The sequence below is a fragment of the Panthera leo genome, chromosome B4 (genome assembly GCF_018350215.1).
Source record: "Panthera leo isolate Ple1 chromosome B4, P.leo_Ple1_pat1.1, whole genome shotgun sequence".
In the NCBI taxonomy this organism is placed as follows: domain Eukaryota; kingdom Metazoa; phylum Chordata; class Mammalia; order Carnivora; family Felidae; genus Panthera; species Panthera leo.
The window spans coordinates 130,981,055-131,005,040 of NC_056685.1; the positions used below are offsets into that span (position 1 = coordinate 130,981,055).

At 56.8% G+C, this 23,986-nt stretch overlaps 2 protein-coding genes across 3 annotated transcripts; one reads left to right on the plus strand and one right to left on the minus strand.

Moving 5' to 3' along the window:
* Positions 1–376: 376 nt before the first annotated feature.
* GALR3 (galanin receptor 3) lies at positions 377–1,934 on the plus strand. The gene is made up of 2 exons (XM_042948345.1): positions 377–735; positions 1,145–1,934. Exons 1-2 carry the CDS (start codon positions 377–379, stop codon positions 1,932–1,934), a joined length of 1,149 nt encoding a protein of 382 aa, XP_042804279.1.
* A 9,626-nt stretch (positions 1,935–11,560) lies between these two features.
* Positions 11,561–23,345, minus strand: ANKRD54 (ankyrin repeat domain 54). Of its 2 annotated transcripts, none has more exons than XM_042947769.1 (8): positions 22,918–23,345; positions 21,915–21,962; positions 16,456–16,554; positions 14,097–14,168; positions 13,603–13,650; positions 13,403–13,527; positions 13,055–13,162; positions 11,561–12,683 (listed from the first exon to the last, which is right to left on the minus strand). In XM_042947769.1, the coding sequence occupies exons 1-8, from the start codon at positions 23,240–23,242 to the stop codon at positions 12,609–12,611; spliced, it is 900 nt and encodes a 299-aa protein (XP_042803703.1). In that variant the 5' UTR covers positions 23,243–23,345; the 3' UTR covers positions 11,561–12,608. The 2 variants fall into 2 exon arrangements, with proteins under 2 accessions (XP_042803703.1, XP_042803704.1); XM_042947770.1 differs by having other exon boundaries at positions 16,456–16,549; positions 22,918–23,006.
* Between the last annotated feature and the right edge of the window lie 641 nt (positions 23,346–23,986).

The following is a 23,986-nucleotide window of genomic DNA, read 5'->3' on the forward strand; positions in this document are numbered from 1 at the left end:
ACAAGCACCTTGGGTTGGAGCGGCCCCTCCCCCATCCGCCGTGTCCTCACCGCATTCTGCCTGGAGGCGCCCACCTAGTAATCACCTTTGTGCCCTGAGCCCTGGGGGTGTTCCCGAGCAAACGGAGAAACCCACCTCAGACACCTACGTGACTGCCAGGCTTGCCCCGTGGGTCTCAGTGGTCACTCTTGGCTCTGTCTCCCCACTCCCATCCCCATCCCCCATGAGCTTCCCGCCCCCCCCCCCCCCCCCCGACCTGGCCAGGCCCAAGCTAGGGGCCGGGATCCATCGAGCCCCCGGGGTCACGTGACCAGAGCTGGGGGCTCCTGCCTGAGCACTCCAGCTTCTTCTCCCCAGGTGCCCATCGGAGGGAAAGATGGCTGATGCGCAGAACGTCTCGCTGGACGGCCCGGGGAGTGTGGGGGCCGTGGCCGTGCCTGTGGTCTTTGCCATCATCTTCCTGCTCGGCACAGTGGGCAACGGGCTAGTGCTGGCCGTGCTGTTGCAGCCCAGCCCCAGTGCCTGGCAGGAGCCGGGCAGCACTACGGACCTGTTCATCCTCAACCTAGCGGTGGCCGACCTCTGCTTCATCCTGTGCTGCGTGCCTTTCCAGGCCGCCATCTACACACTGGACGCCTGGCTCTTCGGGGCCCTCGTTTGTAAGACGGTGCACCTGCTCATCTACCTCACCATGTACGCCAGCAGCTTCACGCTGGCCGCGGTCTCGGTGGACAGGTGCGCTCTATCTGGGGCCCGGCTCGGGTGGGCTGAGCAGATCTCTTAGGAAGGCGCACACCCGGCCAGGGTGCGGTCCCACCTGCTTTCGCGGCTCGACACTTGGGGTGCAACCCAGGCTCACTCTCGAGCTGACGACCCCCCGGGGCAAGCCCCTTCCCTCCGAGCCTCTAAGCCAACCCGGCTAGGGGCCAGGCACCGCTCTAAGCGCCTGGCGTGTGGGTTCCCCTCACCCCCGCAGTCCACCCTGCCGGGCTGGTCGCGCCGTCGCTCCGGCTGTCCGGACGCGGAAGGCCAGGCCGCCGGCCCAGAGGTGCGGCCGCAGCGTCCACGCGGGGGCGAGGGCGAGGGCGCGGGTGGGGGCCGCCCGCCCTCCCGCCTGCCCCGCTGACCCGGCGCCCGCCCGCAGGTACCTGGCCGTGCGGCACCCGCTGCGCTCGCGGGCCCTGCGCACGCCGCGCAACGCCCGCGCCGCCGTGGGGCTCGTCTGGCTGCTGGCGGCGCTCTTCTCGGCGCCCTATCTCAGCTACTACGGCACCGTGCGCTACGGCGCGCTGGAGCTCTGCGTGCCCGCCTGGGAGGACGCGCGCCGGCGCGCCCTCGACGTGGCCACCTTCGCCGCCGGCTACCTGCTGCCCGTGGCCGTGGTGAGCCTGGCCTACGCGCGCACGCTGCGCTTCCTGTGGGCGGCCGTGGGCCCCGCGGGCGCGGCGGCCGCGGAGGCCCGGCGCAGAGCCACGGGCCGCGCGGGGCGGACCATGCTGGCGGTGGCCGCGCTCTACGCCCTCTGCTGGGGCCCGCACCACGCGCTCATCCTCTGCTTCTGGTTCGGCCGCTTCGCCTTCAGCCCGGCCACCTACGCCTGCCGCCTGGCCTCGCACTGCCTCGCCTACGCCAACTCCTGCCTCAACCCGCTCGTCTACGCGCTCGCCTCGCGCCACTTCCGCGCGCGCCTCCGCCGCCTGTGGCCCTGCGGCCGCCGCCGCCGCCGCCGCTGCCGCCACGCCCGCTGCCCCCCGGGCGCCCGCCGCGCCCACCGCCGCGTCCGCCCCGCCACCGCGGGCCCTGCCGGTTGCCCCGGGGACGCCCGGCCTCGCGGGAGGCAGCCGGCGGGCGGCGGCCGGGGCGGGGGCCCCGGGGAGGAGCCCGCCCGCGTCGGAGAGGCCGGGCGAGCCTCGTCGGCCCCGGGACCGGAATAAACCCGGTCCGCCTCCACTCTGCCGGATGACCGTCTTTCCGTCATTCCGCTTCCCCCCGGGGCACGACGGCGACGAGGGGACGCGCCAACGCCGGGGGTCCTCTGAGACGCACTGGCCGAGCTGGGGCCCCAGCCCCCGTGGATGCCCCTGGGCGGTGAAATTGGGTCACCCCCGCAAAGCGCAGCCGCCTGGCCAGGCAGCCCCCAGACTCTGTCCACAGCCGGTCTGGCGGGAGGGCCGTTCCTCTGCCCGCCCTTCCGACCCGCTCAGCACCTTCTAGGCCCTGCTTCCTCAACCACCCTTTGCGAAGCCGCTTCTCCCTTCCAGGCTGTGTGGCCTGGGTCATGTAACCCCAAGCAGCTGATTTAGCAAAGAGTCGTGAAGCATTTACTGCGCATCTTACGCGGTGCTACGTCCTTCAATCTCATTATCGAAGCAGCTTTGCAAGGTAGATACATAATTAGTTCCCTTTCTGCAGATGTAGAAACCAAGGATCAGAGAGGTTTAGTAATTCGGGGGGCCTGTCTGAGTCGGTGGAGTGTGTGACTCTTGATCTCGGGATTGTGGGGTGGAGCCCCATGCTGGGTGTAGCAATTACTTAAAAATAAAATCTTCAAAAAAAAAAAAAAAAAGAAGAAAGAAAGAAAGAAAAAGGTTTAGTGATTTGTCCAAGCTCACATAGCTAGTGTTTGGCGGAAGTTGGATTCAAACCCACCGCTATTTAACTTTTTCTGCTCAGTGGAACCACCTTCTCCACTTTGGGGGCCTCGGCTCTCGGTTTCCAAGGTTTCCAAGGTTTTCCTTGGCTCTTCCTGACTCCTGATCCTGCATCGGCCCTCTTCCCTAAACCAGCAGCTCCCACGTTTGACTCGATGTCTGGAAATCTCAGAGAGTTCCCAGTCCTCTTCTTTGGGACAGTTCTGTTCAGTACTCGGGCCGGCGAGTCCTGATGGGCTTGTCCCAGCTACCGAGTCCCAGGTCCACGGCCTGACCCAAGCCCCTTGGATTATTTCTTTCAGCCATTTGGTGCTCCCAGATCAGGTGAGAAACGGAGCCCCACTCGGGTCCCAGCTGGCCTCCCAGCAGTCCCGGCTGCCCTGTGGCCCCCACCCTCCCGTCCATGCACACAGCAGGGTAGTCGGTGACTGTGGAAACCTCCTAATTAACCAATAAATCAGTCCTGACGGTTGCAGAACTACCCAGTTCCCTCCCTCCCCCGCCGCCTCACCACACGCCAATAATGTATATTAGCTTCAGGCTGAGGCCTAAGATCTTAACGGCCTCCTCGGCCCCTGGCACACCTCCCGGCTGCCGGGCACCCTGGGAAGGTCCCTCACTGACAGTAGGCGGCTGCTGAGTCCTCCTCGCTGCCTGCCACCTGCCGCAGACCCAGGGGTCAGTGTCGGTCATCCTTCACACGGGGAGGCTGAGACCAGCTGGGGAAGTGGCTGCTTCAAGGGCCCAATCGCAGGGGCCTGACACCTGGGCCAGCGTCCCTTCTCGCACATGTCTGCTAAGGTTCCCACGGCTGACTCAGGCCACAGCAGTGGGAGTGTTTCCGGGACGGCAGGGGCGCGATGCTGCCCGCTTCTGCAGCACCCAGCACGGCCTCTACCTCCCTGAGGCCCTCACTCACAGCTCCGCTGCCTCGCCTGTGCCTCGCAGACAAGAGATATTACCTCCCTCTTCAGAAGGGAAAACTGAGGCTCCAGGAGACGAGGGAGCTTGGTCAAAGTCAAATGGCAAATGCGCGGCAGAGCTGGGATCCTAACTGGGCCTGACAGAAGGCTCTCATGGCAGGCCAGGCACCGGGAGAACATCTAAGACTATCTGAAGTTCGCTGCGTGACAATGGTGAGTGCCTACGGAGGAGAATGGGGAGAGGGGCGCCTGGGTGGCTCAGTCGGTTAGGCGACCGACTTCGGCTCAGGTCATGATCTCGCAGTTCGTGGGTTCGAGCCCCGCCTCGGGCTCTGTGCTGACAGCTTGGAACCTGCTTCAGATTCTGTGTCTCCTATTCTCTCTGTTCCTCCCCTGCTCACGCTCTGTCTCTCTCTCTCTCTCTCAAAAATAAACAAAGATTAAAAAGAAATTTAAAAAAAAAAGTGACTTCCACTCGGGTCATGATCTCGCTGTTGGAGTCCCACGTCGGACTCGGCGCTTGGTATTATCTCTCCCCTTCTCTCTCTGACCCTTACCCGGTTCGCTTGCTCTCTCTCTCTCTCTCTCTCTCTATCAATCAATAGACAAGGAAGCCCAGAAGCCCCAACTAATGGAGGACAGTATAGCCCGGACCAGAGCAGGCACAGAGCAGGTATTTGGATACTTGAAGATGGAGATGACCCTTTCCTTCCTTCTTTCCTTTACCCCCCAAAACATTTAAGTGCTTTGCCTTAAAGCTGTGCCACAAGGGGGAGACAGAGAGGGCAGGACTTTGACCTGGTCCCTGCCTTCCAGGAGTTCTCAGTCTAGCTGGAGAGCCGAATATCAAAAGAAGAAACGAGAGAGCACCGTGTGATGGGGCCAGAACAGGAGAACACCCACAGTTCTGAACGGGCGCAGAGGAGGAAACTCCTGCCTTCCTGAGCAAGCCAAGTAGGAGTCCCACAGGAGTTAATACGCATTTAATTATCCCATGTCATATGCATTTTCCTAAAAGAAAGGTGAAAAGGGCCTGCCAGGTGGAGCAGCAGCCCATGCCAAGGCTGGGAGCGGTCGCGGGCTTGCGCAGCCGAAGCAGGGCAGGGTGAGGCCTGGGAGGCCAGGAAGCTGGGTGCAGTGAGATCCCGCAGCCTCCTGGGCCAGCTGGGGGGCAAGAACCTTCAGACAGGTGGTGATGCCATTGAAGGGTTTCAGGACGGGCCCCATCAAGCATGTGGTCAAATAGCCCCCAGCATTTCTGTGCAGAGGCTGGACTGGAGATGCCAGGCTGGCAGCAAAGAGCACAATCCGGGGGTGCTCCGCGAGCCCCTGGCCGGGGAGGTTGCCGCCAAGGGCCTGGCCTACGGCTGAGAAATTGTTTTGCCCTGGATTTGGCAGGAAGATTGGTGGCCTGCTGCCAGGCTCGGGCCTGGCCTCGGAGGCTCCTGGGTCTGCTTCAGGGGGCTAATGAAATGCTTGGAAGATAGTCGTAGGATTTCGGTTAGGAGAGAGCTGTGAGTCCTGTAGGGCCACAGGCAGGCGCCGGGGGCTAGAGGACAGGCTGAATGAGCCCTGGCTATTCTCCGAGGCCCAGAAGAATCCACCAACCCGAGCCCCCTGTAGGATCTCAGGCTGAGCCTGAGGCAGCCTGGGGGTCCTGGCAGGAGCTTAGTTGCAGGGAGGTTCGAACTCTCCAGTCTCCTTCCCTTCCTATTTGTGCAAACCTCTTAGGGATGGGCCCGCAGCGCTCATGCCTTAGCGCCTGCTAGGCACAGACTTCTTCTGCCAGAAAAAAAAAGGCAGAAGCATGGGGGTAGGGGGGAGCCCGGAAGACCGTAACCCGGCTTGGGCAAGCGGAGAAGTCTTCCCAGAGGAGCTGGTGCCCAGGCCAAGTCCTGAAGTGGGAGTTAATTAGGGCAGATGGCAAAGGGAAAGACGGAGGAACACACATGTGCACGGGCCACCCGGAGTCAGGCACAGCGTGAGGGGCCAGGGGCCTGGGACAGGGTACGGGAGAGCCTCAGCAGGAAGGGAGGTGGAAGAGGTGGGGACAGTTGCAAAGGATTCTGTAAATGTTGTCTGAAACTGAGGCTGCCCTTTGTCCTGAGGGCAACAGGGAGCCACCGAAAGGTTGTAAACAAAAGGGTAAATTTACCAGATTTACCCTTTAGGGAACTTTCTGGCTGCAAGGCAGGCTTTCAGGGGGGTGGGGGCAGAAGGGGGGGGTGGGGCAGGGAGACCAGTGAGGAGACTGGCGTGAGAATCTGCATCGATGAACGCATCCAAGATGTTGACAGTGGGTAAGGAGGTACGGACAGACAGGACAACCACTTACAAGGTACAGTCATTGGGACTTGGTGACTAAATGTTGGGGGGTGTCCCAGATGACATCCCGGACTTCTGGCTTGGGCTACTGGGGGTGGCAGTGGGGATAACAGGGGCACAGGCTTGAGGGGGAAACGTGCTGAGACTTCAGGGCCACGGGGGGGTATGGTAGGGGGTGTCCACAGGGCACCTGCTACGCTCAGGCCTTGTACTTGGCCCTGGATTGTGTCTCATCTGCTTTAGAATTTGGAGATGGAGAAACTGAGGCTCAGAGAGATTAAGTAACTTGCCCAAGATCACAGAGCTAGCCCCAAACAGAGCTGGGTCTACCTTGGGCCTGATTTCGGTTCCACGGTCTTTAGGGAGAAGAGGCAGGAAGGGGTTGGCTGAAGCAGAGGGAGGAACTTGAATGTGCAAAGGTGACCCCCAGCCTCACCCCGCCCTGTGTGACAACTGTAGCCAGGGCTAAAACTCGGTCCTGGGGAGGGTGGGCGAGGTGAGGGCCCTGGCACAGCTACTGAACCCCTCACCCGGGAACAGCATCATCTATCAACTTCGAGGTGTGTGCCTGGGGACATAAATGCCAATTAACCGCCCCGAGACTTCCTGTTAATGAACATCAGTTCCTCAGCCCTGACGCAGGGCTCATTTGTGAGCCGCTGGCTAGATCCAAGGAGGCACGAGGCCAGAGAAACAGGCGGTGCAGGGGTGGGATTGTGTCCGGGGTGAGAGGACAAGACTCTGATTTATGGAGGCATCTGCTTGCCGCCAGGTTGTTTTAGGGGCTCAGGCTCTGTGTAGCAGTGATACCGAAGCAGGAGGAGGGGTAGCGTGGAGGGATGGGGGGGACAAGGGTACCAGCTTGGAGTACCTGAGACTTAGGGGCCATTGGGGGGTATGGTAGGGGATGCTGGGGAGGGTGCCAGCCCGAGCATCTCATGGACTTGCCAGGTCCAATCAGAGAGGCGGCACTGCGCAGGGGTCAAGGCCCGGACTTCGAGGGGCGCCTGGGTGGCTCAGTCGGTTAAGTGTCCAACTTCGGCTCAGGTCATGATCTCGCGGTTCGTGAGTTCAAGCCCCGCGTCGAGCTCTGTGCTGACAGCTCAGAACCTGCAGCCTGTTTCGGATTCTGTGTCTCCCTCTCTCTCTCTGACCCTCCCCCGTTCATGCTCTGTCTCTCTCTGTCTCAAAAATAAATAAACGTTAAAAAAAAAAAAAAAAAAAAAAAAAAAAAAGGCCCGGACCTTGAGCCACACTGTCAGGTTTGAATCCTGCCTCCTGCACTTCGCGTCTCTGACCTCTCTATGCCTCGGTGACCCGCAGGACTGAGCTCTGTCTGAGCCAGGTCCCAATCGAGGCAGACCACGCTGGGGTGCTCACTGGCTGCTACCCACTGTATGCGACATTGTCAGGGCTTCCCAGGCAGGTCCCCGTCTCCAGCACGCCCCTCACAATCGAGCTGAGGAGGCACGACTTACCCACTTGTGCCCCTCTGGGCGCGCTGACCACCAAGTGCTATCCTCCCAGGCTTTCGGAGTGGGAGAGAGTCACCAGGCTGGCATGGACCAATCACAGGGACAAGAGGACACCCTGGTGCCTGGCCTGGGGCTTCGGGAAAGATGCCTTTGCTTCCCTGAGCCTGTTTCTTTATGTATAAAACGAGTTGATCATACCTCCCTGAAACGCTGAGGCCTCAGTGTTCACTTGAGAGCGAGCCAGTGTCCGGGGGGTGGGGGGGGGGGTGGGGCTGTGTGTGATTCCCTTTGGGAGGCAGAGCTGGGACGGGGGCGGGGAGCCAGGGACTTTGTTGGGATTGCCCGGGCATCGGTCCAGCTTCCTGACCTCCTAACCTTGCCTTGGGCTCCATAGCTGAAGCAGTCTGGGAAGCAGACTGATAGGGATAGTGGCTTTCTCCCAGAGAGACTTTTCCCCTGCAGCTCGTGGTGCCCGCTCTGGGTAAGAATGCACCTGACCTCCAGGAGGTGACAGCCTGCCTCGCCTGGCTTCTGCCACCAGAACACATCTTGCAGACCTCTGCAGCCACCTCCCCCTCTGGCCGGCCTCTCATCTTCCTCGGCCCAGCACTTTCCAGGCAGTCTCCCCGGTCCCACAACCAGCTCACGCCTGTCCTCCAGCCCCCAGGCCTGGCTCACGCTGCTTCGTCCACCCACCCAGCTCTGCAACCACCCTGGAAGGCTTGTAGTAATTGAGGCAACCACCAAAGGTCACCAAGGACCCCTCCGGAGCCCTGCCACCTCATACTGTCCTTTCTCTTACCCCCAGGTGACCAGATGCCTGCTTTGTCCACCAAGCATGCCATATCACGTGCCTGGCAAGAAAAGGGCCAGACCCTCCCTACACCCGAGACTGGTCATGGAGACTGAGATGTCCCCTAGTAGGGACCATCGTCCGTTCATCCCGACTGAGTCCCGGGGCACACGGGTGGACATTGGCACTTTGGAAATCTTGGCAGAGATTATGTTAGACCTGGGCTGGGCCCCGGCAAGCTACTTTCTCTCTCTGAGCCTCAATTTTGTGCATCTAGAAAATGGCGGCAGCAATATGTTGGCTATCTTACATTTTCTAGCAAACACTAAATCAAAGGACTTGTATAAAGGGCCTCCTGGCACGTAGTAGGAGCTCAGCCAATGTCCTCGCCCTCAGTTTTAAGAAACTCTGCTTCCGAGAAGGCTCTAATTTCAGGCATGGTGGAAACAGCGGGAGCGTTGGGGGTGGGCCCAGGTTCGAGCCCAGCTGCCCAGTTGGATCCCTCTGGCAAAGCCGTATTTTTTCCTCGCCATCAAAAGCAGTAGCAAGGCTAGTTATCTCGACGGATGGTTGTGAGAACGTGTGAATATTCTTCTCCAAGCACTTAACCTCTGTTTGCCAGGGTTTTTGTCCTTTTGTTCACTGCTGTAGTCCCACCTAGAACATTGCCTAGACCATAGCCAGTGTTCAATAAGTATTTATTTTATTTTATTTTTTACATGTATTTATTTTTGAGAAAGAGAGACAAAGCGTGAGCGGGGGAGAGGCAGAGAGCGAAAGAGACATAGAATCCGAAGCAGGCTCCAGGCTCTGGACAAGCGGTCAGCACAGAGCCTGATGCAGGGCTCGAACCCACAAACTGTGAGATCATGACCTGAGCCACCCAGGTGCCCGACAATAAGTATTTCTAACGTGAATGAAACGTGAGGTATAAAGCAAAGGACCCAACCCCGAAGGTGACATCAAATGACGCGGATTTCTTCTTTCTGCCTGCCCCCACATCCTCCCCTCTTCCTGCTCCACAACCCCCCACCCCGCCCCTGCCTGCAACTCAGTAACTCCCAGAGCAGCCGGTAATAGAATTAAGGCCTGTGCCCGTAACCTCTGCAGAGTTCTCCATCCTACCCCGCCTGCCCAGCTCAGCCAGCTTAGGGCCCACTTGTGTGCTTTCTGACTCACGCCAATGTCTGGCGCTGACTTTAACTGGCTGGCTCTTCAGACAGACTTGGGGTTGCAGACATTTCCTGGCTGGAAATGGGGTGAGGCAGATTGGCTGACTGCCTAGCGGTCTGGCAAGTGTTTGATGACTGGCCTATCGGGCTGGGGAGGGAGTGGACCATAGCCCCTTCACTTGTCCCAGTGACCCATTCTCCTGGTTTTGTGGCTACAGGGCCAGGAGTGGGTGGGTGAGGCCAGGAGGAGGCTGGAGGGATGCATCCTGCTCTCCAGGTGGGGATGGCTTGGTCCAGGCCAAGGGCTTTTTAGGAGTCAGCCAGTGAGTCTCTGTCAGGCTGTTCTAGAAACACCTGAAGTCATCTCAGGGCAATTTCATAAAGTCCCAGAACCCTCCACCCTCTCAGCTCTGCCAGTGCAAAGCAGGCTGCCCTGGGAGATGGCTGGTCTCAGAAGTACCTAGGTACCCGAGTACCTAGGATGCCCTTGGCAGGGCTCCTACCCCTTTGCTCCCTAAGTTCTTTTTTTTATTCTTTTTTAATTTTTAAGTGTTTATTGTATGTATTTATTTTTATAATTTTTTTGTTTATTATTTTTGAGAGAGAGAGAGAGAGAGAGAGAGAGAGAGAGAGACTGAGTGCCAGCAGGGGAGGGGTAGAGAGAGAAGGTGACACAGAATCGGAAGCAGGCTCCAGGCTCTGAGCGCTCAGGACAGAGCCCCACGCGGGGCTCGAACTCACAGACTGAGAGATCATGACCTGAGCTGTACTCAGCCGCCCAACTGACTGAGCCACCCAGGCGCCCCTGCTCCCGAAGTTCTGTAGCAAGGGTTCCTAACTTTTTCTGAGTGTGGACCCTGCTGCGAATGAAAGCTATGGCCACTTTTATCGGAAACACACATGCACACCCTTCACACAAAATCTTGCACAGTTTCTGGGGGTTCGTGCCTCTCCGAGAGCCCATTTATTGAACCCCTTAGCCCTGAAGCTGAGAAACAGCTTCAACTCTCTCCAGGGTGATCGCCCCAGGGGTAGGGTGTGGTATGGAGGCCCAGAGGGGTGGGACCCAAGAGAATGGGCCCACTGAGTTTGAGGTCCATGCCCTCCCACCCCTGCCTCCTCTTTTGCCTTGACCCTCTCCTGCCCAGCCCCACCCCCGGGCTCGTGGGCCAAGGGGCTCGTGTGTAGGCATCAGCCCCAGCAGAGCCTCTAGTGAGGTCAAAGTCAAACGTGCTCCTGGACCTGAGTGGGCAGAAAAGCCCCCCACCCTTGTACTTCTCGCACTCCCCTCTCCTCACTCCGCCCCTCACTCCTCGCCTTTCACAGCGCGCCCCTCCCCTCAGCACTAAAGTTCCCCTCAGCACTGCCCTTCCCCACGGCGCCCCGCCCCTCGGCGCGCCCCTCCCGTCGGCACCGCCCTCCCTCACGGCGCCCCTCCCCTCAGCACCGCCCACCCCCACGGCGCCCCGCCCCTCCGCGCGCCCCTCCCCCTCAGCACCGCCCCCCTCCCCCCGGCACCCCTCCCCTCAGCGCACCCCTCCCTCACGGGGCTCCTCCTCTCAGCGCGCTCCTCCCCTCCCTCAGCCACGTAGACAGGCAGTCCGTTTACTCCGCGGCAGCAGCTTGAGCTCCGGGGAAACTCGTTTGCTTCTTCGGCCCCTCGCTCTCCCCAGTCTCGGGCCTAGCACGCTTTCCCTTCCCCACCCCTGCCGTCCTGGTGGGGCTTCTCCTCTCACAGGGTCCTGAGGGCGGCCCCCAGCCGGTATCTCCTACCCACACAGATCTTTTCTCTTCGGGGCCTGGGGAGCAGCTGGGCTCCGCGGGTTCAATTCCGATGTGATCAAGCTGGGCTTTGGGGGACAAGCTCCCTTCTGAAAAGTAGCCAGGGCCCCGATGAGGTGAGAGGGCAAGCGGGGCAGAGCCAGGGTGGACGTGGATGGTGACGGGAGTGGGGGGGGGGGGAGTCTGTCTTTACTCCGCAGTCAGAGCCTTGGAGAGGGCCAGGCGGTGCCTCCCCCCCCCCCCACCCCGCGTCCCCCCTCTTGTGGCGGACCCCTGCCGTGAGGCGCCCTGCCTTCGGCGTGTCCACTGCCCACAACGCGGGCAGAGTCTGCTCCCGCAGGGGCAGGAGTGGGGTACCTCCCTTACAGTGAGTCCTGCGCCTCCTCGAGTGCCTCAGTCTCCCGAGGCTGCAGCCACAGAGAGACGTCCACAAACTTGGTGGCTTAAAACAACACACATTTATTCTCTTACAGTTCTGGCGGTCAGAATTCTCAAGTCAGACTCACTGGGCTAAGGTCAAAGTGTCAGTAGGGCTGGTTCCCTCAGGGAGATCTGAGGGGAGAGAATCTCATTTCCTTGCCTTTTCTCGCTTCCGTGGGCGCCTGCGTTCCTCAGCTCTGACCCCTTCCCGCTGTGTCTCCTGCACACTCTCTGACCTGCTTTCCTGTCACCCGGGTCCCTGCGATTGCATCAAGCCCACCTGGGTAGCCCAGGAGGGTCGCCTTGCCCGAAGACCGTTAATTTAACTATGTCTGCAAAGTCCCTTTTGCCCGATGAAGTCATGTTCACTGGTCCCTGGGGATAAGAACGCGGCCATCTGGGGCGGGGGAGGGGACCTCTACTCAGCCCACGACAACTAGGCTGCAGAAGGGACCACTCCGCCCTGCTGGTATTTCAAAGACTGGGAGAAAAAGGGGGGGCCTTTTCTGCCTTGGGTTCAGCAGGGTCCTTCCAAGCCTTGTATTTCTAAGGTCTGGGCTTCACCAACCCTCCCTTCCAACCGGAGACACTCACTGCAATGTCTCCTTGAAAGTCAGGTGGCAAGCCGAAATCTAACTGCTGGTGAGGGGTTCAGGGCCAGCCAAGAAGCCCCCGAGGGTGCCGGCCTTAAGCCCACACCCCGCTGGCTGTGACAAGCCCACGGCCCGGGAGGGACACAGAGAAGGCCCTGGGGCCTGCCGCGGGGGGCAGGGAGGCCGCGAGACGAGTGAGGCCCGCTAGGCTGCTGTGCTGTGGGAGCGGAGGGGGAAGTGGGGGCTGTGGTCCCCGCCCACAGAGATGACAGAGACCGTGGCTGGGAGCGGCGCCGAAGTCACGGAGCCTCTGTGAGAGTGCGTCTCTGCCCCGTAGCATCTGGGGGCAAGGCCTCACCAGACACGTGTGTGGCTCCAAAGTCCCAGCTTCGGGTTTTTCCTTTGTGATGAGAGAGCAGCGGGGGCAGGGGGAGGGCAGCGGCGGCAGAGCAGGAAGGCGGGGAGCCTCTCTTGCTACCTCTTCTCCGTGTTCTGCATCTGCAAGCTGAGGGACGTGAAGCTGGCCAGGAGGTCGGTCACCTCATCCACCTGTGGGACAAAACCACGGCTCTGTCACGGGTGCCACGACGGGCCCAGCTGTCTCGGCCCCCGATCTCCACCCTGATGCCCCAGACTCGGGAGGGTAGGCGTTGTCTCCTGGGGCACGTGGTGGCTTCACGGACTGTGGAGCAGCTGTCCCATCGACAGTCCTGGACTCCAGCTGGTCTCAGACTGTCCCAGAGAGAAGGGCCACAAGTGGCGTCAAAGGACGCAGACAGGGGCTCCGAGGTCCACAGGGGGCTACAGCCCCCCAGCCGCGGCCTCTTTCTACTCTGAACGTCTAGCTGTAGCACAGCAGAGCGGCACCGGCCCCGAGGCTCCCGCCAGGCCCCGGGTCTGGCCCTGCCGCCGCAGCTCACCTGCTCTCTGGTGCTCGTCATCTGCAGGCGGGTGCAGAGGTCGTCCAGCCGTTCCCGCTGCTCGTGCCGCCCCAGGCGCTCCAGGTACTCCCTCAGCATCTGGATGATCTGGAACAAGGGGCCGGGCTGAGTTGCTGGGGGTCTCGCTAGGTGGCAGAGAGAGAGAGCTGCCACCGCCGCCGCCGCCGCCGCCGCGATGCCCAGTGGAGCGGTGGCCGGATGGGATGGGGTCGGTGTGAAGCAACCCAGGCGCCCGGGTGCTGGGGGCAGAGGCGTGCCTGTCTGTGGTCCGGGCGGCACCTGTCCGGCGCTTGTTTGTGCCGTTGGCCCAGCGTGAAGGGCACTCACCTGCTTCACCTCCAGCCGCACAGCCTCCAGGCACTGGGAGTGGCCCTCCTGCAGGATGTTCAGCTTTGACTTGGCCAGGTGCAGGGGCGTGCGGCCAGCTCGGTCCAAGGCATCCACACGGGCCCCTGCGGGAGCAGGCGGAGGTGAGCGCGCCGGGGGTGAGGGCGAGAGAGGAGGGCGAGGGGGCGGGGAGCACGTACCTCCTCGCAGCAGTGTAGTGATGACGGGGACATGGTTGGTGCAGGCCGCTGAGGAAGAAGAACAGGGACCTGAGAGTCCGGGACACCAGGGCTTGGCCCGGTGTGCCAGCTTGGCTGCAGTCGCTGGGACTGTGCCTCCTGGTGTGCCTGCACCAAGGCAGCAACGGGGCGGGTCCAACTCCCTCCCCGTTCAGCTGCACCGCGAGCCATAGTGTGGGTCGGCCACGGGGCAGGAACAGGCTTCAGGTCTCACCTTCCCTAGCAGAGCTCTGCTGAGCCATTGAGGTTGCTAAAGCAGCTGTGCTCAGGACCCAGCCAACCGGTGACCCAAGGGGGAGTCCATGAGAGGCAGACTGGGGGGGTGGTGGTGGCCCCGGGGGCTCGAGCTCTCCCCAGATGATAGGAGATCCTGCTGGGAACTTACAGGCAGGCCCCCGGGCTCTCCATCAAAGGAGCCTATCTGTGCCGCAGAGAAAGGTGTCCTGGAGGCTTACCCAGGTGCAGCGGTGTGTTCCCCAGCCCATCTCGCTGGTTGGGATCAGCCCCGTGGTCCAGGAGCAGCTGTACTGGAAATAGGAAAACCCACAAGGACTCTAACCGCCACCCCTACCTAGCTAAAGAGGCTTCTTCAAAGTGTGGAATATTGAAAGCAAACACGGTTCTCTAGGTTGTTTCATACATCCGTTCGTTTGTTCGTTCGTTCGTTCATTCATTCATCCACTTACTCACAGGGTTCACGTGCAGGATTCTGAGGGCCAGGAACTACGGATTCTGGGAGAGCCTCCTGGCCCATGCAGGTTTGAAAAGACTGAGATTTTTTTTTTAATTTTTCAAATTTATTTATTGAGAGAGAGACAGCACGGGCTGGGGAGGAACACAGAGACAGGGACACAGAATCTGACGCGGGCTCCAGGCTCTGAGCTGTCAGCACAGAGCCCGACGCCAGGCTCAGACCCATGAACCATGAGATCATGATCTGAGCCAAAGTCAGACGCTTAACTGACTGAGCCGCTCAGGCACCCAGAAAAGACTGAGATTTTTAAGGGTTAGAGAATGTTCTTCTGGGGCGCCTCAGTTGGTTAAGTGTCCAACCTTGGTTTCGGCTCAGGTCACGATCTCACGGTTCACGTTTTTTGAGCTCAAACCCTGCCTCGGGCTCTGTGCTGATAGCGCGGACCCTGCTTGGGATTCTCTCCTGCTTGCTCACTCTCTCTCTCTCTCAAAAATAAACATTTTAAAAAAAAGATGGGGCGCCTGGGTGGCTCAGTCGGTTGAGCGTCCAACTTCGGCTCGGGTCATGATCTCGCGGTTCGTGGGTTCGAGCCCCACATCGGGCTCTGTGCTGAGAGCTCAGAGCCTGGAGCCTGCTTCGGATTCTGTGTCTCCCTCTCTCTCTGCCCCTTCCTGCTCGTGCTCTCTCTCTCTCTCTCTCTCTCTGTCAAAAATAAATAAACATTTAAAAAAATAATAAAAGAAAATAAAAAAAGAAAGTTCTTCCAACAGCAGTGGCTACTAGTAAGGGCTCTCAAGGACATTTTTTGCTCTTTCCACAGTCAAGTGCCATAGTGGGAATTAGGCCAATAGAAGATGCTGAACATCCCCCTCCCTGAGAGTCTCTATGCCCTCTCAAAGGTGGGTCGTGGTATTGAGGGCTTATCAGTTACCCAGATGGATGTGCAGGCAGACTTAACTCATGTGACAAGGCCAGGTTGAGCCGCATGCCACATACAGAAACCAATGCAAGAGGTATTTTAGACCTAAATGTAAAAGCTGAAAGTCTTTTGAAAGGCTGGTAGAAGAAAACAAGAGAGTATCTCTACGACCTTGGGATAGGCAAGGTCACAGAAATCCTTAAATAGGTCAAAGAAATGCTAACCATTAAAAAGAAAAGATCGATAAATTGGGTTCATTAAAATTAAGAACTTGGGTTCACTGGGGTGCCTGGGTGGCTTGGTCGGTTAAGCGTCCGACTTCGGCTCAGGTCACGATCTCACAGTTCGTGGGTTTGAGCCCCGCATCGGGCTCTGTGCTGACGGCCCAGAGCCTGGAGCCTGGTTTGGATTCTATGACTCCCTCTCTCTCTCCCCCTCCCCCACTCACACCCTGTCTCCGACTTCGGCTCAAGTCATGACCTCGTGGCTCATGGGTTTGGGCCCCAGGTCCAGCTCTGTGCTGACAGCTCAGAGCTCAGAGCCTGCTTCGGATTCTTTGTCTCCCTCGCTGTCTGTCCCTCCCCTGCTCGCATTCTGTCTCTCTCTCTTAAAAATAAATAAACACTAAAAAATTTAAAAAACAAAACAAAACAGGAAAACGAACCTATGGTACTCAGGTCTACGTGGGGCTAAGGAGCAGAAAGGTAGGCTGCCAGGGTGCTGAAAATATTCTTTTCTTTCCTTTTTTTTAAAGTAGGCTGTACACCCAACGTGGGGCTCAAACTCACGACCCTGTAGGGCTCGAAGGATCACGACCTTGATCATGTGATCAAGAGTCACGCGCGCTACTCACTGAGCCAGGCAGGCACCCGTGTTAATCTTCTTTAGCTTGATCTGGGTGGTGCATACATACAGAAAGCTCACCGTTCATGAGTTAAACCACATCCAAAAATGACTCTTAAAAGGGGGAGGGAGGGGCTCCCCTGCTGCTGCGCTTGGCGCTGGGTAAATGTTGCCGGAACGTCTCGGAGGCCTGGCCCCAACCACAGAGTCGATCGTATTCTTTCCCCTTTCTGGCAGTGCTAGTTCCACAGGCCGAGGGAGTGAGGAGCCCCCCCCCCCCCCCCCCCCCCCCTGCCCAGCACCTCTAGAGAGAGGCTGCTTGCCCAGCTCCCCTCTCCCCTCCCTCCCCGGGACTCACCGATCTGGTCGTTGCCATTGCAGGAGGCAAAGTGCAGAGCTGTGCGGCCCTTGTCATCAGCTGCACAGGGATCCGTGCCATCTTCCAGCAGCTGCTGCACTGACATCGCCAAGACAGAGGGAGGGAGGGCGACAGAGAGGTAGTGTTAGTTACGCTGCAGCCCCCGGGGGTGAACACGGATGCTCAGGGGACCCTGCAGGTAAGGCACCGATCAGCCACGGGAGAGCGAGCTCCTCCTGGATGCCGGCCTTACAGGGAATGTCATGACAAGGGACTCACTCTCCTGAGGGCACAACTGGGAACCCCCGAGTCGGGCTGCTCAAACTACGTCTAGGGTTAGAACATCATAGAAGGATCTTGGCCCTCAGCGTCAGGGGTTCTCGAATCACAGAAATCCCCGGCACACAGACTTTGGCCCCGCATCCATTTGGATACACACCCTTTCCAGTTGGACACAGCAGCCCAAGCTGCGGGGCAGCGCTCACTTTGCTCCTGGGAGGTGGCCTTTTAGAGTGAGCGGCCAGAGCACAGGTTTGGAGCCACAAAGACTAAGTCCCAGGCTGAGCTGAGTAACGAAGAAAGGAGTACGTGGCCAACGGCACGGGGCAGTGGAAAGAGCGGGGCTCAGAGCAGGAAGGCCTGAATCTGGGTCCCAGTTCACCGGCAAATGGGAATAATCTCCACCCTGCCGATCTCCAGAGCTGCTGTAATAACGATAATGGATGTGAAATTTCTTCGTTGCAAAGTATGGAGCCATTATAGAATGTGAGGCATTATGTGACACATGTGTGTGTCCAGCTGAAATGGACAAATTGCTGCCAAACATCATTTTAAACTTTTTTTTTTTTTTTTAACGTTTATTTATTTTTGAGACAGAGAGAGACAGAGCATGAACGGGGGAGGGGCAGAGAGAGAGGGAGACACAGAATCCGAGACAGGCTCCAGGCTCCGAGCTGTCAGCACAGAGCCCGACGCGGGGCTCGAACTCACGGACCGCGAGATCATGACCTGAGCCGAAGTCGGACGCTTAACCGACCGAGCCACCCAGGCACCCCTACCAAACATCATTTTAGAGCAACTGGCATTTTTAGTCTCCGCCAGCGAACCTCTCAAGGACTCCGGACGAAGCCCGGAATCTCCTCCTCCTCCTTCCCTTCAAGCTCAGGTAGCCACTCCATCATCCGCGGGTCCTGGGTGCCCACTTCACCTCACTGCTCTAACCTTCAAACGCCGCGCGGGTTTTGGATACCGTCCCCCTACGCCGAGCACCAGCCTGGCACCAGGTACCTGACTGCTAAGCCCGGTGACCCCCCCCCCGCCGCCAGGTATCATGTCCATCTTACAAACCAGGAGAAGCACCCCACTATGTGATGTGCCCCGGGTACATTCACCCGGCTATCAGGGGGCAAGGCTGCGAGACAAGCCCAGACTTCTCTGGTCTCTCCAGAACTTAGACCTCTCCAACTAAACACATCACCTCAGGTTTTTCTTTTTTTTTTTGGCGGGGGGAGGTTTATTTTGGAAAGGGGATCACTTTATATTCTTTTTCTTGAATTATATTGTAGGTTTTTTGTTTCGTGCATCTTACTTAATACTGAGGATCGAGACGGGATTTGTGTGGCTCCAGGATCGCTGTTGACTAACTGAATGAAGGTGGTAGGAAAAGGATTAGGAGAGTGGAAGAGAAGTAAGGGCTTCAGGCCATCTCAGTACATTCACCAAAAGACAACCCGCATCAAAGAGATAAGACAAAGCTAAAAGAGTCCATTCTCTTTTGTGATTTGTGCAGGTATGGTCTTTTTGGTTGGTTGGTTGGTTTCTTTCTTTCTTTTGAGAGAGAGAGAGAGGGAGAGAGAGAGAGAGAATGCAAGGGGGAGGAGGCAGAGGAAGAGGGAGAGGGAGAGGGATTGAGAGAGAGAGAGAGAGAAAGAGAAAGGAAGGGAGTCTCAAGCAGGCTCCACGCTCAGCGGGGAGCCCCATGTGGGGCTCGATTCCATGACCCTAGGATCATGACCTGGACGGAAATCAAGAGTCAGATGCTCAACTAACCAACCGACTGAGCCACGTAGGTGCCCTGGGCAAGTCCAGTCTTTTTGGAGAGCACTACAGCAGTATCTACCAGAAGCCATCAAAATATGCCTATCTTGGGGCGCCTGGGTGGCTCAGTCGGTTAAGCATCCGACTTCGGCTCAGGTCATGATCTCGCACTCCGTGAGTTCAAGCCCCGCGTCGGGCTCTGTGCTGACAGCTCAGAGCCTGGAGCCTGTTTCAGATTCTGTGTCTCCCTCTCTCTCTGACCCTCCCCTGTTCATGCTGTCTCTCCCTGTCTCAAAAATAAATAAACGTTAAAAAAATATATTAAAAAATAACAACAAAAAAAAAACAACAAAAAAATATGCATATCTTTTGACGTGATAACCCCATACCTGGGAAATTATCTTAAAAATGAAAAACCGTTGTGCAAATATATGACTAACTAAATAGCCCTTGCTTTGTCCCTCTGAAGGCATGACGAGCATCTTTTAAAAATTGTGGTGGGGCGCCTGGGTGGCTTAGTCGGTTAAGTGTCCGACTTCGGCTCAGGTCATGATCTCGCAGTCCGTGAGTTCAAGCCCCGCGTCAGGCTCTGTGCTGACGGCTCAGAGCCTGGAGCCTGTTTCGGATTCTGTGTCTCCCTCTCTCTCTGGCCCTCCCCTGTTCATGCTGTCTCTCCCTGTCTCAAAAATAAATAAACATTAAAAAGTATATTAAAAAAACAACAAAAAAATATGCATATCTTTTGATGTGATAACCCCATACCTGGGAAATTATCTTAAAAATGAAAAACCGTTGTACAAATATATGACTAACTAAATAGCCCTTGCTTTGTCCCTCTGAAGGCATGACGGTCATCTTTTAAAAATTGTGGTGGGGCGCCTGGGTGGCTTAGTCGGTTAAGCGTCCGACTTTGGCTCAGGCCACGATCTCGCGGTTCTTGGGTTCAAGCCCCACATCAGGCTTTGCGCCGACGGCACGGAGCCTGCTTTGGATTCTCTGTCTCCCTCTCTCTCCCTCCCTGCTCATGCTCTGTCTCAAAAATAAATAGACATTAAAAAAAAAAGCTTTTGAAAAATTGTGGTTTTGATTGGAGAATGGAATGCTACAGTAATTTTTGGTTTTTACCTTGTAAGCTTAAAAAAAAAAAAAAAAAACCCATACAGCCATGTATTCACTCTACAAAGAGGGGGAAAATGACATTTCCATTTTGAGAAAACAAATGGCGACAGAGACCGTGAAAAATTACCCAGCCTACAAAATTGTGTATACAGCACAGTTTGCAAGCCCATAACGAAAAATTCTCTGCACAGGACAAAGGATGGGAAGGGACAGTGTCACCAAAATATCAACAGAGATTATTTCCTTTGCTGCTTATGGATGTTTTTCTTGTCTATTTCCCTAAGCTCTCAAATATTTTAACTGTGTATATAATTTTCATATATGTGAAAATATGTTATTATTTAACAATAGCAGGACATCAATTTTATGCCCACGGTAATTGCTAAACTACAGCAAAAACCCAATAAACATGCGGAGAAGGAAAAGGAAATGCTGACCATAGAGAGAAAAGCAATAAAGAGGCTAATCCTACAGAGTCACCGTCGGAGCCTTGCAAGAGCCTGGTAAACCTAAGAGCCATTTAGATTTGAAGATGAGTGTGTCAGAGACTCTGGAAAATTACAGCATTTCTCTCAGTATAATGAAACCCCCAACCATGTGAGTACCTGATTCAAGATGAACTAAGCTTTCTGTGGAAGGGAAGCGTAATTCAAATATCCTCTGGCCACACACTAGCGATCTTAAAAAGAGAACACATCATTTTTTCCTTGAAAAGCTATCTGGGCTGCTGCTGAAATATTCCCAAATATTCAAGTTCATGGAAAAGGGGACCAAAGCGAAGAGAGCTGAAAAGGCCTCCAGTTTCCAGGCCTGTTCACTAGGCTACGCCAGGGGTAATGGAACCATTTCAAGGCCCGTGGTTTAAAAAAAATTTTTTTTAATGTTTTTATTTCTTTTTGAGACAGAGAGAGACAGAGCATGGGCGGGGGAGGGGCAGAGAGAGAGGGAGACACAGAATCCGCAGCGGGCTCCAGGCTCCAAGCTGGCAGCACAGAGAGACAACAGCGTGAGGGTTCCGTCTACTGTCGCTGACCTTGAAGTTAGAGGGAGAAGACTCCAGGCCAAGGGGTGTGGGTGGCCCCTATACGTTGAAAAGGCAGAGGGAGACCGAGTTTCCTCTGGAGCCTCCAGAAAGAAATGTAGCCCTGCGGATACCCTGCTTTCAGCACGGTGAGATTTGTGTTGGATTTCTGACCCCCAGAATTGTATGCGAAGGAACTTGGGTTGGGGCGCCTGGGTGGCTCAGTCGACTTCCGCTCAGGTCATGGTCTCGCGGTTTCTGAGTTCGACCCCCCCCCCCCCCCCCCCCCCCCCCCCCCCCCCCGTCGGGCTCTGCGCTGGGATCCTCTCTCCCTCACTCTCTGCCCCTCCCCTCCCCAAGTAAAATAACTTAAAAAAAAAAAAAAAAAGGAAATTTGTGTTGTTTTAAATCACTATGTTTGTGGTAATTTGTTGCAGCAGCCGTGGACAACGAACATATGGATAAACTTTGATTTTTTTTCCTCTAGAACTTGCCCTTCTACCTCTGATGCTGCCACTGCCCTGTCGGCCAATGAACGCTGGACAGCAACAATAAAAAACCTGAGTGGTGGGGCCCCTGGGTGGCTCAGTCGGTTAAGCGTCTGACTTGGGCCCAGGTCACGATCTCACAGTTCGCGGGTTCGAGCCCCGCGTCAGGCTCTGTGCTGACAGCGCAGGGCCTGGAGCCTGCGTAGGATTCTGTGTCTCCCTCTCTCACTGCCCCTCCCCCATTCATGCTCTGTCTCTCTCTGTCTAAAAAATAAATAAACATTAAAAAAACATTTTATTAATAAAAAGAAAGAAAAAAAAAACCCGGAGTGGTGTCCTGCTAGGAGCCCCTCCCACTCCCTTCACATGTCAACGAAACAAGTCTGAGAACCACTGACCCAACTACCACAAAGCCGCAGCTCTGCTCAGACGGCGGCCCTCCTGGCAGTTAAAGCTGACTGTTCGTTCCCGTTAGCCAGAAATTCTAAAAAGCTCCTACCCTTGTTGCCAGGTGCCAAGGATACAAAAGCAGACCTGGTCCCAACCTCAGGGAGCCCACAGAGCCATGAACGCTAGGACATCGGGAAGTTCAGGGTGACGGGGATGCATGGGAAGAGGAAGCATGTAAACCAGACTTGTCTCTTGCAAGTGAATTACAGTTATACAATATATACTATGAGTTTGGTCCAAGGGGTGAGCTGGCATACTGAATTCAAGCACTGTCTTCCCAGGAACCGGTTGCCTCGAGTTTTCTTCCCCTAGCCCAGAGAGCTAGCCCTGCTTTGCACACTCACCTGTTTCCACGTCGTTGGCATTGGCCGAGTCCCTCAGCCTCTTCAGAGCTGTGAAGAGAGTAAGAGAGTTCCAGTTCAAAACAAAACAAGTCATGATGAAGCCGAAAGTGGATGGCTTCCTAGCTAATCCACCATTCACCCACGATAGCATCTAAAGGGACAGAAAGGCACCAGGATACAAGAGACACTACCCTGGGAACAAGGAAAAGACTTGAAATGCGGCACGGCAAATGCGAAAGGCACATTGTGTCGCCAATCCTTCAAGGCCTTTGGAGTCAGCTCCTGGCTCTCCAAGTCACCCACACAATGTAAAAAATACAATGGACATATCAGAGTAGGAGTTTGAGTCTGGCAGACATGGGTTCTCTTTCCAACACGGCCACTTTCTGAAAGGTATGTGACTTGCAGCAAGGCAATCTCTCTGAGCCTCAGTTTCCTCTTCCACATAATGGGAACGGTTTCTGCATCGCTTGGAGTCATTGTGAGAATCAGAAATGATCACATACCGCCCCACAGGCTCTGGCACACAACAAAAGCAGAGTGATCGCCGCAGGTTCATCACCTTCCTCAATTCACCAAACATCCCCGCAAAGCAAGTACTGTACTCACTTTACAGACGAGAAAACTAAGGCTGTTAAAGCTTCTATAGTTCGCCTAAGGCTTAAACGAGGTACAGGGGTCCACACCCGGTCTGTGCGTTTAAACGAGTTGGTAAAACTTGCCTCCCCTCTCCGATACTAAAAGTAGTCTCCAGTGCTCCATTTTATCACCTACTTACTGATAACCGCCTGGAGTCATGAAAAAGTTTCCGTTCAGGAATTACCAGGCGCTTAAAGACAGTCTCTTTCACCTTCACGGTCCTTAGCGGCGCTAACATCCTGATTCCTACCGAAAGGAGACTCGCCTCGGGAGGGGTCGCTCGGGGCCCTGGGCTCAGCCGTCCGAGGACCCCGTCCGGAGGGATCGGGGGAGGTCAGGGCCCCGGGGTGTCCGCGCTCCTCACCGTGCACCTCCTTGCCAGTGGGCCCGAGCCGGCGGTGGGGCCTGGCGGCGCGTCTCAGCCGGCCGGCAGGGATCTTACAGCGCAGCTCATCGCGGGGCTCCGCGTCCTGCTGCCACAGGACGTGCAGGTAGCGCAGCGGGGACTGGGCCCCGCCAGACGCCCGGCCGGGGAGGCCCGCGCCGCCGCCCAAAGCAGACCCGAAGTCCGCGAAGGAGAAGAGGCCCTCGGGGCCCGTCAGCGGCTCCGGGGCCACGGCGCACTCCCCATCCGAGCTCGAGCGGCCGGAGCGCGGCTCGTCGTCCGCGCCCCCGGCGGCGGCTGCCATGGCAACGGCTCTGCGCGGGGCCTGGCCGCCGGAGCCTCGTTCCCGACCCACCAACCGACCCGCTTCCTCCGCCCTAAGCCTCGCTGTCAGCGGGCGAGCGGGCGGGTCCGGCCTGCAACCACGGCAACCGAAGGGACGGGGGGGGCGGACTCCTGTCGCGAGCAGCCAACCGGGCACGGTCGGGGCAACAGAATTGGTTTCCGGCAGCGCGATTGACGGACATAACAACCAATCACAAATTTGAACGGCTTACGCCCTCGCCGTACGTCGCCGCCGGAGCCAGTAAAACAGCTAAGTTTAAGACACCCTTATTTTTCCCCCCTCCGTTACCCCCATCGGGTGAGGGAAAGATAACGGGCAGAAGCTTTAACCAATCCCGTTAAGATGATCTGCAACCACTCTCTAAGGAAAATTAAGAAGCCGAACTATGGGGATGCATACGGTTGCATTTCAAAGCAATGAAGTTAAAAAAAAAAAAAAAAAGGACTTCCTGGTTGGAAGTGCCTAGTGCAAGTAGGAAAATGAGAATGTGTTAAAATTGGGGGCTATTACCGCAAACTGAGGAGTAATAGCTTCCAAATGCGAAAGATCCCTTTAGTCTGGGTTCTCTCGTAACCCCGGCGTTGATCACTGATTTACAAAGAATTGTAATTTAACGTAATTGCCCCACAGCGACACTGTAGTCCGAGAGCCAGTCGCTAGGAGCCAGGTAACTCTGTGTTCAGTTTCGGACCCAAGATCAGA

Coding starts and splice junctions, on each gene's coding strand:
- GALR3 (XM_042948345.1), top strand. CDS start 377: ATGGCTGATGCGCAGAACGTCTCGCTGGACGGCCCGGGGAGTGTGGGG. Junction 736..1,144: donor GCCGCGGTCTCGGTGGACAG/GTGCGCTCTATC, acceptor GCCCGCCCGCAG/GTACCTGGCCGTGCGGCACC.
- ANKRD54 (XM_042947769.1), bottom strand. CDS start 23,242: ATGGCAGCCGCCGCCGGGGGCGCGGACGACGAGCCGCGCTCCGGCCGC. Junction 21,963..22,917: donor CACTGGCAAGGAGGTGCACG/GTGAGGAGCGCG, acceptor CTCTCTTCACAG/CTCTGAAGAGGCTGAGGGAC. Junction 12,684..13,054: donor TGACGAGCACCAGAGAGCAG/GTGAGCTGCGGC, acceptor TTTGTCCCACAG/GTGGATGAGGTGACCGACCT.